At 51.3% G+C, this 13,522-nt stretch overlaps 2 protein-coding genes across 4 annotated transcripts; both read right to left on the reverse strand.

The window, feature by feature from the left end:
• Positions 1-1,846: 1,846 nt before the first annotated feature.
• LOC144246807 (phospholipase A and acyltransferase 1-like) lies at positions 1,847-3,698 on the reverse strand. The gene is made up of 4 exons (XM_077785684.1): positions 3,597-3,698; positions 2,964-3,167; positions 2,510-2,778; positions 1,847-2,093 (listed from the first exon to the last, which is right to left on the reverse strand). The coding sequence occupies exons 2-4, from the start codon at positions 3,073-3,075 to the stop codon at positions 1,995-1,997; spliced, it is 480 nt and encodes a 159-aa protein (XP_077641810.1). The 5' UTR covers positions 3,076-3,167; positions 3,597-3,698; the 3' UTR covers positions 1,847-1,994.
• A 1,242-nt stretch (positions 3,699-4,940) lies between these two features.
• On the reverse strand, positions 4,941-7,866 carry LOC144246806 (phospholipase A and acyltransferase 1-like). 3 transcript variants are annotated; one of them, XM_077785682.1, is made up of 4 exons: positions 7,715-7,866; positions 7,105-7,222; positions 6,639-6,907; positions 4,941-5,213 (listed from the first exon to the last, which is right to left on the reverse strand). In XM_077785682.1, exons 2-4 carry the CDS (start codon positions 7,220-7,222, stop codon positions 5,028-5,030), a joined length of 573 nt encoding a protein of 190 aa, XP_077641808.1. In that variant the 5' UTR covers positions 7,715-7,866; the 3' UTR covers positions 4,941-5,027. The 3 variants fall into 3 exon arrangements, with proteins under 3 accessions (XP_077641808.1, XP_077641807.1, XP_077641809.1); XM_077785681.1 differs by having other exon boundaries at positions 7,105-7,314; XM_077785683.1 differs by lacking the exon at positions 4,941-5,213 and adding an exon at positions 5,831-6,261 and having other exon boundaries at positions 7,105-7,314.
• Between the last annotated feature and the right edge of the window lie 5,656 nt (positions 7,867-13,522).

Raw genomic sequence — 13,522 nt, forward strand, 5'->3', positions numbered from 1 at the left:
CCTAGCAGTCTTGTTCAGGTTTAAGGCCAACAATCACTGCACAAACAGGGTGAAGTGGGAAATTTTGATGGCACAGTGGAAGAAAGCTAAGAGACAAAAAGACATCTGGGGTTTTCCTGTCAGACCTCCCCACGCTAGGGGTCTGCTGCTGCCAAAGAGAGCTAGAAAAGCCAGGGAAAGCAACATTTTGTCGGCAGGTAAAAACGGAGCAAAACACCATCGCACCAAAATGAGAATGACCCTGTAATACACGGAAGGATACAGCCTGTAAAACCTGCCCTTCCTTCCTAACTCCCCAGCTCCCAGGAGATGCTCACTTTAGGCAGCACAAGCTGCCGAGGGTTTCAAGACGTGGCACATTCCCTGCCTGTCCTTTTGCACACCCGGCACCCAAGGCTTTCCCACTCTTACGGGTTTAGGCTTCGAGGTGAATTTTTCCCATTGTCATGGTGAAGACGGTGGGAGTAGGAGAGGGCGACTGCGCGGAGTTGGATGGCGGGTGAATAAATCCCATAACGGAATTGGCTGATAGCTCGGAACATCAGCGGAGTGGTTTGGGGAGTGGAATGGGGTGGGGGGGGGTTTGGGCAGTTTTGTAGCTGGTGACGCTCTCCTGCGCTCGGGGGATGCGGAGCCGGAGACGTGGCAGGGCGCCGCGAGTGGTGGTGCGCCATGTGCCTGCCCCGCGGTGTGTCGGTGTCGGTGCTGTGCCTATCCCCGCGGTGTGCCGGTGTCGGTGCTGTGTTCTGGCCCCGCGGTGTGCCGGTGTCGGTGCTGTGCCTATCCCCGCGGTGTGCCGGTGTCGGTGCTGTGTTCCGGCCCCGCGGTGTGTCGGTGTCGGTGCTGTGCCTATCCCCGCGGTGTGCCGGTGTCGGTGCTGTGTTCTGGCCCCGCGGTGTGCCGGTGTCGGTGCTGTGTTCTGGCCCCGCGGTGTGCCGGTGTCGGTGCTGTGTTCCGGCCCCGCGGTGTGTCGGTGTCGGTGCTGTGCCTATCCCCGCGGTGTGCCGGTGTCGGTGCTGTGTTCTGGCCCCGCGGTGTGCCGGTGTCGGTGCTGTGTTCCGGCCCCGCGGTGTGCCGGTGTCGGTGCTGTGCCTATCCCCGCGGTGTGCCGGTGTCGGTGCTGTGCCTATCCCCGCGGTGTGCCGGTGTCGGTGCTGTGCCTATCCCCGCGGTGTGCCGGTGTCGGTGCAGCTCCGCGCTTTCCCCGCGGCTCCCCCGGCCCGGCCCCTGCAGGGCGGCACAGCGGCGCTCCGTGGATTCTGCTCTTGGCCGCTCTGGGCTGTGCATGTTCTGCTGAAGAACTCTGATTCCTTTTTCCTCAGTTCTGCCGCAAAGACCCGTACTTTCGAAGTCATAATCATTTGAAACAAGGGGTCTTATTTCTCTTCTGAGGAGGTTCCCGCCTTCCTTGGAAGCCTTCTGGCTTTTGTACCACACACACACACACACACTCACCAGGACACAGCTGGAAAACACAGCAAACTCTCAGCAGCTCTTTTTAGTTCAATGGTACACAGAAAGAGCCTCCAGGAGCTAGCTGGTTAAAACAGGCAGAAAAGCCTGCACCCGTGCTCAGCAAACCACTCCAGGGGAGGTGTGTGGGATGGGGAAGGAATGGATAACCTGCTTGCAGTTTCTCCCAGACTACCACAAAAACCACCACACACAATAAAATAAAAGCTCATGTTCCAAGCAGGCTAGAGCTGCTGGGGATCACCTTGAATGGTGACAATCTTGACTTGTTATTCCTTACTGGGATGGCAGGCAGAAACAAGGCTAAAATTTTAAACCAGCAAACAAAGCTACAGTCAAATAGATAAAAGAGAATTTCAGGGACATATGAGTGTGGATTTCAGACATTTTATTAAGGCTTCTGAATGTTTACAGCAAGGGTGGCAGAGTTGCTAGGAAGCCTTGATGGCAGGTGTAGCAAAAGCTGACTGCTGTTTCCAGGAGCTCACTCTGCCTTGCTCTGAGCTCTTCCTGAGTGACCATCATCTCCTCTCAGACAGTGCAAGGCCAATAACAGTAGCAGCACCAAGAAGGGCATTTAATAATATACCTGCTGCACCGCCAACAGCTGCATTTCTGACCTATAAAAGTGAAAGCAAAAAACAGGCTGGAAACATGAGGAGCACTTCTATTTACGCCTCGCACCCCCCCCACCCCCCACCCCCCTACCCGCAGCAAGATAATATAGAAAACGCAGAGATAATGAGAGTAAATAAATCAGTGAGAGGCGTGTGCCCCATCCCATGAGCAGAAGGGGCCACAGCCAGGTTTGTACCCCGAGGAGGTGGCACTCACTAAGAGGGCACTGCCAGGCTGCAGACACAGCACAGTGACCCTCCAGGGGCAGGGGCTCTGGGGAGGCAGCGCTGCTTTGCAGCCCAGCCTGGCACTCGGCTGGCCCCATGCAGGCTGCAGGCTGTGTCCCAGCGCCGCGGCTCACAGCGAGCAGCAGGAGGAGCCCTGGGAGGCACCCAGGGGCTCACCCCGTGGCTCTCACCTGCTCTGAGACTCCTTCTCCATAGCGAAGCATTGTCACAAAGTGTTCACAGTTCTCATAAAGCACATCATATGGCACCTCCCTGTCGATCCATTGCTCCGCACGCTGGATGATCTTCCGCACAGGGAAAGGAGTGCGGGAGCGGTCATACTTGTTGTTGACACGCCATTTATCATTTCCCACCACCTCCTTCAGGAGCTGCTTCTTCACCTTGGCCGTTGTGGCACGTATTGAAGAGCTGCTAAGCATAAGGGATGTGGCTCCTTCATCTGGGGAAACCAAGAAGGAGATAATGCAGGAAGGTAGACCCTCTCTGGCCCCTCCAGGACCTCAGATGGGTTTCTGACTCCTTCGGGAAAAGACAGCCTCACACACAGGGGCCCATGGAGGGAGACAGGGCTCCTGGGGCATCCCAACACCCACTCTGCACCGTGCCAGGCGGCACAAGCCTTACCTGTCACGTGGATGACATATCCATCCCCCAGGTAGAGCGCCCAGTGCTGGTAAAGTGGCCGGTCGATCTCGATCAGGTCTCCGGGCTGGGGTTTGCAATTGTCCTGTCCCATCTGGGGATCGTGCAGTCAGGGCGTGCGGCTGCAGCCGGGCAGGCTCAGCGCAGGGCAGAGCGCAGCGGGAGGCGAGGGCCGTGCAGGGGCAGCTGCCGGGAGCGCGGGCACGGAGGTGTCAGCGGCGGCCCCGAGGGCAGCGGCTGCCGCAGCGGCGGCGAGGCAGCGCCCGGCCCCGCTCGCAGCAGCGCATCCGCCGGGCGGCCGGAGGTGCCCCGGAGCCCGGGCACGGCTCGGCCCCGCGGGCACCCCCGGGCTGCCGCCGCCGGCCCCGGCTGCCCCCGCCCGCCCACGGTGCCCGCGCTCCCCTCCCGGCCGCGCTCCGCTCGGGGCTCCGCTGGGGCCGGGCCGGGCCCGCTCCGGTGCCGGGCCGCGGCTGCCCGGGGGTGCCCGCGGGGCCGAGCCGTGCCCGGGCTCGGGGGCACCTCCGGCCGCCCGGCAGAGCCGCGCCCGCCGCCGGCAGCCTGGAGGGGCCGCATCCTGCTGCAAACGCCCGCTCGCATCCCCCGAGCTCCGCTCACCTCCGCGCCTGTCCCGCTGCTGCCGTTGCCGGTCTCAAAGTCTTCTCTACCCGCTATAAACGGGGAGCAGGAAGCGCTGGGTGTAACCCTCCGTGCCCACTGCCGACTTTGCCCCGGAGCCAGCCCATCGAGGCACACCTACCGCCTGCTCCAGGATGGTTTTGCTCTCAAAGTTGTTGCCAAAACCACCGTTGGGTGAAAAATCCGATTCTGCCGCCGTGGAAGCTGGGCCTCCCCCTCTTTTCCAGATGCCCCTGCCCTCAAGGGGTCCTTCTGTTCCATGCAGGCAACAACGCTGACACTGCTCCTATACATATGGCAGGATATCGTGTTGCAAAACAACTCTGGGTCATGTTTATAGTCTGGCTTGCATACCAGTCAACCAGTTCTGAACCCATCAGAAGATGTAAATAGCCAGTGCAAACCGCCTCGTGTAAATGCAAAAAACTTTTCAGCAACAGCTTGATGGATTAGATTTACATTGCCCCACCTACAAACTGAGTGAAGAGGACCAGGTGAGGCCCTTGAGCCAGGCTCAGGGCTGCACAATGCTAGGGCTTCCCTGTCTTGTATTGAATCAGCCCAGGTTTTCATCATCTGATGTGAACTAGATTCAGTTTGTTTAATGTCCTGCAAATGCTATTCTTTTTAGGGACACCCTGTGCCTGTGCTGGGTGTGCCCCACTGCACAGGCATTGAGAGTTCTCTCAGCTTTGGGAAAAGAACAACCGAGACCCTCTCCATGGCAACTCAAGCAGGTCTCAGGCCTCGCCAGCATTTCCTAGAAAGGCTCAGAAGTGAAGAATGTGGCAAGCGATGGATTTGCTGCTCCTCCTCACACTCTCACTTTATGGTTTTGGGCAGTGTTCCACCAAATCCTGTCAATGCACCCACCAGGCTCCATGGACAGGCATCCCATAATGAGCAACATCACCCTGACTGGAAAATGAAGCACAGTACAAATGTAAATTTCTGCATTCTGTGAAATGTTGCAGCTTTCAAGAACAAGAAGACAATTCCCTAGATAAAATAATGCCAGCTCTCTTGTATTCCAGGATGAAGTAGAGACGTGAGAGGTCGATCTGCTGCCCTCACATGGTGATCCCTTGTCAGGGTGTGCAGAGAGAACGCCCTGAGTGCAGGAAAGTTCAGAAGTTCTGTATAACCTCAATAGCTTAGCCATAAAAGAAGTTTCAATTCCATTTCCAGGAATCCAGAAAGGAGTTTCACTTTCAGTTTGATTATGTGTTTTCCTGTGTTAAAATAAAAAACTTTCTTCATATGTAATAACAAAGGTACAAAGTACAACTGGAAACTCTGGCTTGGTTATTTCAAACATTGAAAAACTGCTGTTTAAAAAACCAGTTTGATTTCTTGTTTTGCTTTGCTTGCATGCAAAGCTTTTGGTGTACCTATTAAACCAACTTCTTCTCAAGCCACAAGTGTTTTACTCTTCCAATTCTGTCCCTGATGAGGCTGGCAGGAGAGTGATTGAGTGAGTGGCTGCCTGGTGCTTTGTTGCTGGCTGGGGTTAAACTTGGACAATCTGTTCAGAGCAGACAAAACCAACCAGCCTCTCACAGACAGCTGTTCTGTCTCTGTAGTCCAGGCAGGTGCCTGCAAGAAAAGCAGCACAGGATTCTGTGTCTCACAGGTGGGCTGCAGGTAACCTGGTTCCAAGCACTGAAGACAGATACTCCAGGTAATGGACAATAAAGCACACTTAGTCTCAACAGTTTTCTTCCAAGACAGTGCACACATCAGCTTTGTGACAAGGAAATGGTATGGCTCAGCACATTTGGAAACACTTTGTAGGCAGGGAAAAACAAGCAAAACACCATCACGCCAAAACTAGAGCATTCCTGTAAAACTCTGAAGGATACAGCTTATAAGACCTGACCTTCCCTCTGACCTCCCAACCTCCCAGGAGTTTCTCTGACTAAGCAGCACAAGTACAGACCCGAAGACAGTGCACATGCCCTGCCTGCTCCTTTGCAGACAGTGCAGCCAGGGCTTTCCCACCTACATAAAGTCTTGGCTGGAAAACCCTCAGCAGTAAATTTTTCTACTTTTTTTGGAATGTTGAGGTTAAAATCACAGAAATACAGAAACAGCCCACTGGAACCAATTGATGAAAATGGACGAAAAGCCTACACCAGTGCAAATGTGCCCAGACTACCACAAAAATCACCACGGGCAATGAAATAAAAGGAGATATGGAACCAGGCTAGTGCTGCTGGAGGTCAGTAAATGGTGCTGATCTTGACATTTTGTTTATTAATGAAATAGCAGGGAAAAGCAAGGCCGAACACTTGAACTTGAATGCAAAGTTAGATAAAAGAAGATTTTGGGGCAATTAAAATTTAGATTTCTAATATTTTATTTAAGTAAAAATTAATTCTTTACTGTTATATTATTAATGTTTATAGCAAGGGTGGCACAGTTGCTAGGAAGCCTTGATGGCAGGTGTAGCAAAAGTTGACAGTGACCACTGTGTCCAGGAGATTCCTCTGCCTTGTTCTGAGCTCTTTCTGACAGCCCATCAGTAGTGCTTTCTCTCTTTGCTGGATGAGTCCCCAGACAAGCCCTTCACAACAGCGGTGGCAAGACCAGCAAGAACGATACCTCCTACTGCTGCTATAGCACCAATAACTGCTTTTCTGACCTACAAAAGGAAAGTAAAACACAGGCTGGAAACATGAGGAGCACTTATGCTCTCCCAGCATGATAATAAAGATACGGCAGGGATACTCAGGGTAAACAAATCAGTGAGAGGCTGCTGTGCCCCATGAGCAGAAGGGGCCACAGCCAGGTTTGTACCCCGAGGAGGTGGCACTCACTAAGAGGGCACTGCCAGGCTGCAGACACAGCACAGTGACCCTCCAGGGGCAGGGGCTCTGGGGAGGCAGCGCTGCTTTGCAGCCCAGCCTGGCACTCGGCTGGCCCCATGCAGGCTGCAGGCTGTGTCCCAGCGCCACGGCTCACAGCAAGCAGCAGGAGGAGCCCTGGGAGGCACCCAGGGGCTCACCCCGTGGCTCTCACCTGCTCTGAGACTCCTTCTCCATAGCGAAGTTCTGTCACAAAGTGTTCACAGTTCTCATAAAGCACATCATATGGCACCTCCCTGTCAATCCACTGCTCAGCACACCGGATGATCTCCTCCAAGGGGCGAGGAGTGCGGGAGCGGTCGTACTTGTTGTTGACACGCCATTTATCATTTCCCACCACCTCCTTCAGGAGCTGCTTCTTCACCTTTGCCTTTCTGGTGAATATTGATGTGGTGCTCACTGACAGAGATGGGGCTCCTTCATCTGGAGAAGTCAGGGAGGACATAAGGCAGTCAGGCAGAACTTCTCTGGCCTCTCCACGACCTCCGATGGGTTTCTTCTGCTCCTGGAAAGGTCATCTACATACACAGGGTCTACTAGCAGCAGGATATGAAAGGAGACAGGGCTCCTGGGGCATCCCAACACCCACTCTGCACCTTGCCGGGCAGCACAAGTCTTACCTACAGGTGTGACGTTGATGACATATCCATCCCCTATGTACAGGGCCCAGTGCTGGTAACCTGTCCGGTGGATCTCGATCAGGTCCCCAGGCTGGGGGTGGCACTTGCCTTCTGCCATCTGGGGATCGTGCAGTCAGGGCGTGCGGCTGCAGCCGGGCAGGCTCAGCGCAGGGCAGAGCGCAGCGGGAGGCGAGGGCCGTGCAGGGGCAGCTGCCGGGAGCGCGGGCACGGAGGTGTCAGCGGCGGCCCCGAGGGCAGCGGCTGCCGCAGCGGCGGCGAGGCAGCGCCCGGCCCCGCTCGCAGCAGCGCATCCGCCGGGCGGCCGGAGGTGCCCCGGAGCCCGGGCACGGCTCGGCCCCGCGGGCACCCCCGGGCTGCCGCCGCCGGCCCCGGCTGCCCCCGCCCGCCCACGGTGCCCGCGCTCCCCTCCCGGCCGCGCTCCGCTCGGGGCTCCGCTGGGGCCGGGCCGGGCCCGCTCCGGTGCCGGGCCGCGGCTGCCCGGGGGTGCCCGCGGGGCCGAGCCGTGCCCGGGCTCGGGGGCACCTCCGGCCGCCTGGAGGGGCCGCATCCTGCTGCAAACGCCCGCTCGCACCCCCCGAGCTCCGCTCACCTCCGCGCCTCTTCCCCTGTTGCTGCGGTCGGGCTCCCGGCCCGCTGCTCCCGCTATAAATAGGATGAAGATGGCGCTTGCGTCGATCCTGTCGGGCTCCCGGTCGACGCTGACTCAGTGCCGCCCGTCCGTCTCCTCTTCCATCCCGTCCCGTCCCATCCCACCGCCCCCGCCTTCTCCCTCCCACCGCCTCTCCCAATCCGAACGCTCTGCTCCCGGGATTGTTGCCAAAACCGCGGGTTTAGTAGAAAATGCGATCCCGTTCCCGAGGGGGACCTGTAATTGCCACTTTCCCGAAAACACCCGCAGCTCCTCGAGCCCCTCCAGCCGCGAAGTGGCTCCGGTCCCGCTCGGCCGAGCGGGGAGTGAGCATCCCTCATCAGCAAAGCTTTCGAGAGAAAAATGGGGTGCTGCCGTTCTACTTCTTCGCCATTATGAGACACAAAGGAGGTGGAGCTCTGCGTGAAATAATTTTAGGGCAAAGGGATTTTTAGGATGTGTTTTTATAACGTGGCCTGGGCATTTCCTTTGGGACAGCAGAGGAATTTCATGATTGTGCCCAGCAAGGGTCCTAGTCCAAGAGATAAGCGCAGCTGAGCCCGTACAGCCTTTTCATTTACTGGTGTTGGCACAGTGTGCTAAAACTAATGAGAAAAGTGTCCTCTGGGTAAGTTGAACTAAGTGGTATTTAAAGCCTTGCATTTCAGAAGTCTAGGGAGAAAGCTGGTTGATAGAGAAGATGAGAGCAGTGGAAGATTTGCCATCTTTCTGTCTTCTAGTGACATTAATTATTAATTCAGAAGAGCACTGAACAGCAGTTCTGCTTTCTTTATCATCCCCTCCTTTAAATCTGAACTATTTGCAAAGCTTTGCAGTGGAAATTTAATCAACAAGGCAATTCTTGTGGTATGGAAAAAACCCCAAACATATACATGGAAACCCAGATATCTGCTTTACCTCGGCACAGCAGGGTCCTGTTGCTTAGGGGAGCCTGAGCTGGGATCCTGCAGGGGTGGGAGTGGCCTGTGCTCCCACCCAATGCAAAAGGAGGTGAGTGTGATCAGCACTGCTCGGCAGTCACTGAATCACGCTGGGCAGGCACGAGAGTGCAATAGAAACTGCTACTGAACAGGCAGCAGAGATGTATTATAAACACAGTGAAATTCCAGCATAAAGTTGACAGTTCATTTGTGCACGAGTAGGTCTCTCTCACTGATTCATTTTCATTGTGTAATGAGGTTGAAAGGCTCTTTCTATTCATAGCCTTTCCAAAATAGATGTAGCCTGTGTGTATGGATAGCTGGTGTGCTCTTGAATGGACCAGAATAACCTAACTCACCACAGAGACTGCAAATACTTCTCTGGCTAACAGTACACATGAGTTTATGGGAACAAGGGAAAGGAAAAAAGGTAATAAAATAATAACAAGCATTACATCAGAAAAAACAGCAAGCCCTGTTAAGAAAACCCTCCTGTTTGACCATCCAGGACCCACTCTGGCAGTCACACTTGCTGCACTTGACCTGGGACTGAAGCCCTGTCAGAGTCCCTCTGAGGTGCCTCTCTTGACTCCCTATACACCTCACACTCACACATTCAAAGGCTTCTCACCTGCGTGGTCCCATGTTTGCCATAGCAGAGTTTCAAACATCTGGATCCTTAAAATAAATTAATCATGGTGCAACAACAAAAAAAACCCAAAAAACCCAAGAGCTTGAGCTGGATGCCTCCAAGGAGGAATCCCAAACAAAAGAAACCTTGTAGATTTTGTACCTTCACAGTCTGGGGTCCTCAGCTCCTGATATCTCTGAGTGTCTGTACATGTGCTTGTGTCACAGGTCCCCCTGGCCTTTGTTACTTAAAGGGTTGGCACCAGTTCAGTCAGGCCTTACCACCCAGAGCTCAATCTGCATCTTACAGTGCAGTTGTACACTGAGCTACCTGCAGTATATGTTTTCCTCAACAATCAGAAAGTAACCCGCAACAAACTGGAAAAGCACCAGAAATATTTTCATGGTGCTTTACATGTCAAAGCTTCACTCATAGCCCTTCTAATCCGTTCTGGGCTTGGACAAGACTCAGGCAGTGCTTCAGTCCCTGAGCTTTGTGAGTGGTCTGTCATGGGGTGGGTCTCTCACACAGCATTGAAGTAGGCATTGCTGCGAATACCTTTGGTCTCCTGATGTAGGGGATTCCTCAGTAGGGTCTGGGGCTGAGTTGATGCAGAGCTCCTCTCACGTGCATCAGTGTGGCAGCTTCTGAGTTTGCAAGGACCCCTAAGGAGAGTTTATGATATGATCTCATTCTTCAGAAAGTTTTTGTTAAATTCTGCTCTTACTTAGCCCCCACAGGCTGGGGACTGATGACAAGCCTGCTTCTTGTCCCCTCCACTCTAACAGGATAAATGAGGTCATCCTTTTTATTACATCTGTCCTCAGGTGAGCTCAGTGTCTTGTTTCTTTCTCTCCCCAGCTGGACATGCCTTTCCAGAAGAGGGGTAAAAAACTGTGTCCATGTCAGTCAACTAATCCTCATGGAAGGATTTGGGTAAAATCTCATGAAGACAGATCAGGTCTCATCCTGCCTGGGATGCTGTAATTAGTTCGTAGAATCATAGAATGTTTGGGCTGGAAGGAACCTAAAAATCATCCAGTTCCAATCCTCTGCCATGGGCAGGGACACCTTTCGTTAGACCAGATTGCTTGAAGCTCCATCCAGTCTGGCCCTGAACTCTTTCAGGGACAGGGCATCCACAACTTCTCTGGATAACTTATTCCAATGCCTCACCACCCTCATAGTAAGGAATTTCTTTCTAAGATCTAACCTAAACCTACCTTCAGATATCTAACCTTAACCTACTCTCTTTCAGTTTGAATTCTGACCACATCAGTCTATGGTTTGTACGTCTCTCAAATGTGTGTATGTGATGTTGTGCAGCACACTTGTGAAAGTCTGTCTGAAATTCATGCTTTTCAAACATTCTTTGAAGACAACAAAGTCTCTTCGGTCAGTTAGAACATATTTCAGTTTGGGTCTACAGTGTGATATCTGAAAGATATTTTAAATGAACAATGACAAAGATTTTCAACAAATGCAATGATAAATTTATTATAATTTCTTCTCAAAGCATTAGAAATATGATTAAAATACAAGAGTAAAAAGTATGACAAATCAATAGGAATAATATTGTTAACTATGCATGTGTATTTGGGCATTCATTTTGATCAAATGCACTGTTCACGATGCAGCCATAATCTTGTTCACGTTCTCTAGCATCCAATTTATCCCTGGACCATTGCAAAGAAGAATCCCTCGTTATTGTAACTGTATCCATCTTTCTCTTCCTTCTGTACAATGGGGGGCGGGGGGGGGGGGGGGAGAAAAAAGAAAAGAACAACCTATTTTAATTTCAATTCTTATTTATAGTGAGAGATGAAGTGAGCATGACTGGAACTGGGTTTTGGAGAAGCTAGAGTTTTATAAAAAGTGATGCAAATGCCTTGTGTAAAAGAGATGGAATGTGTTAATTCCTGATAAAAAAAGTTAAGTTTTCCCTCACATTCCTCAGAAGAGATCCACAATGCTATGGCTCCTTTCTGCTTTTGCAGGTATGTGACTGATGAGAGTTTTGAGGTTTACAGGTGTTAAAAGAGGTGTCTTTGCTGAATGTAGCAAAGCTGGGAAAAGCCTTACCTGAACAGGTACACTGTAGAGGAGATGAGAATGACAATAACAGCTACACCTGCCACAACTCCGATGACAATGGCAACTGTGTGGTCCGAATCCTCTATGTCAGGGTCTTCAGCTGAAGAAAACACAAGAGCGCTGTCACTGAAAGCTAACCATGCTGTGAACAGAAATGTTTTTTCTCCACGCTTGTCTGTCTGTTTGGTTTTTCTGTGTTCTCTGTAGCTTTCTGGAGTGATGCCAGACCAGGTCCTGTGTGCTCTCTGCTATGCTGATTTCTGGTACCTCTCCAGGACCTCTGACCCTTCTCTCTGCTTGGATGAGCACAGGCTCTCACCCACTGGGTTGCTAACCTACATCATGAAAATGAAGAGCAAGGCCAGTCTTCTCTGTAACAACATTTTTGAAAATGATGTGTTTTTGAAAATGATGTGATGTGTTAATGCAGACAGGGAAATACAGAATACTTTTATTACCTATTTTTTCAGCCTCACAGTTTTGTCCTGTGTAGAGTTCTGAACATTCACAGAAGTAGAGGGAGGTGCTGTTGGAAGCTTCAGAGCAAATGCCATCATTCTTACAAGGATCTGGCATACATGGGCCACCTGGGAAAAAAGGAGAAACATTTGACTCTCAGATAATTCACCCCTGAATAGAACTGTGCTTGCTTAGACTACGCTGACTCCTAATGCTGCCCATCCCCTGTATTTTATCATGTTTCTTATATCTGACAACATGAATAAGGGAAAGAAACACTGTTTCTCCAGTGAAACATCAGAACAAGATCCCTTGCATGGTTTTCTTCTGTACACTCTTGCAACTATCCCTAACCCAATAATGCCCTTTAAAGTTAGTCAAGACTTCATAGCATCAAAGACAATGTGATAGTGGTTGACTCACTCCTGTAGCATCCACGACTGTAGTTTGAAATGCCACAGATTTCACCAGACCCACACACTTCATCAAAGCAGAAAACAGTGGAGCTTTCTGTGCACTGGCATTTCTGAGAGCAGTCGTCAGTGGTGAATATTTCTCCAATCTGGAAGAACAGGAGTTAGATGTTAAAAAAGGCTAATTAAAATCAGCCAGAAAAAAACATGAATGTAGCACAGGAACCCTCATTGTTCTCTCTCCAATGTTTCCTGATGAATGGCAGGAGGGCAGATTGGGTTTTTTTGAAGTAGTTTGTAAAAAAACCAAAGGAAATGGCTTATTAATGCAGCTCTTTGAAAATCGAGGATGGCCCAAAAAAAGAAAGCAAAGTAAGGGTTTGGGGCAGGAGATCCTAGCCCCGGGCAGGGTACATGTGTGACCAAAACTGGGCAACTATTGCTTGGGAGGAGTGGCAGATGAATCACATAATACCTCCAAGGCAATGTGGAAATGCTATCTGTCATTTCAGAGTTTCAGAGGGAGACCAAGAGATCTTGACCTCTCTTCCCTTTCTCCAGAAACCAGAATTTTATTAAACAATTGCTCTTTGTTTCTAATGTTTCTACTGCAAAATTACATGCTGAGAATTACGAGGAGATGGTCAAAATAACTAACAAGAGAAAATACTGTTTAGTGCTGTGGGAGCTGTCTAACCCACAGAGAGACCATACCTCATAGTATTTGTTAAGGTATGTGCAGCCACACTGTTTGTAAGGCACACAGTCAAAGCCACTAAGAACATAACCAGGGAGACATTCACAGCCTTCCACACAAGGTGATTCACACTCAGAAGGGCTGGTCAGGTCGTTGCAGGATGCTGGGCATGCAGACATGCATGAGCTGTACTTGCTGTTGGCAGGACATGATATACCTGCAAAAATAAGGAGTACAGTTATAGCAGGCTGCTGCGTGTTACTTCCTTACAGAATTCCCTTTCTGATCCATTGTGTAGGAGGCAATATAATAAATATACACACAGATGTGCATACATGTATAATAGTTCTGAAGTTGTAAGTAAAGCACTCCAAAGTCAGGAAATGCATCATCAGAGCTATTTGTATACTGTGCTCTTGTTCCTGGTATACATTGATCTCAAAACAACTTCTCACATGTTCAGGGTTGCCATCCCTTCAAGTGACAGGGCTGTTCCACAATTTTGAGAACTGTGTTTCACCAAAAATACAAAGC

This window comes from Lonchura striata, chromosome 10 (assembly GCF_046129695.1).
Source record: "Lonchura striata isolate bLonStr1 chromosome 10, bLonStr1.mat, whole genome shotgun sequence".
In the NCBI taxonomy this organism is placed as follows: domain Eukaryota; kingdom Metazoa; phylum Chordata; class Aves; order Passeriformes; family Estrildidae; genus Lonchura; species Lonchura striata.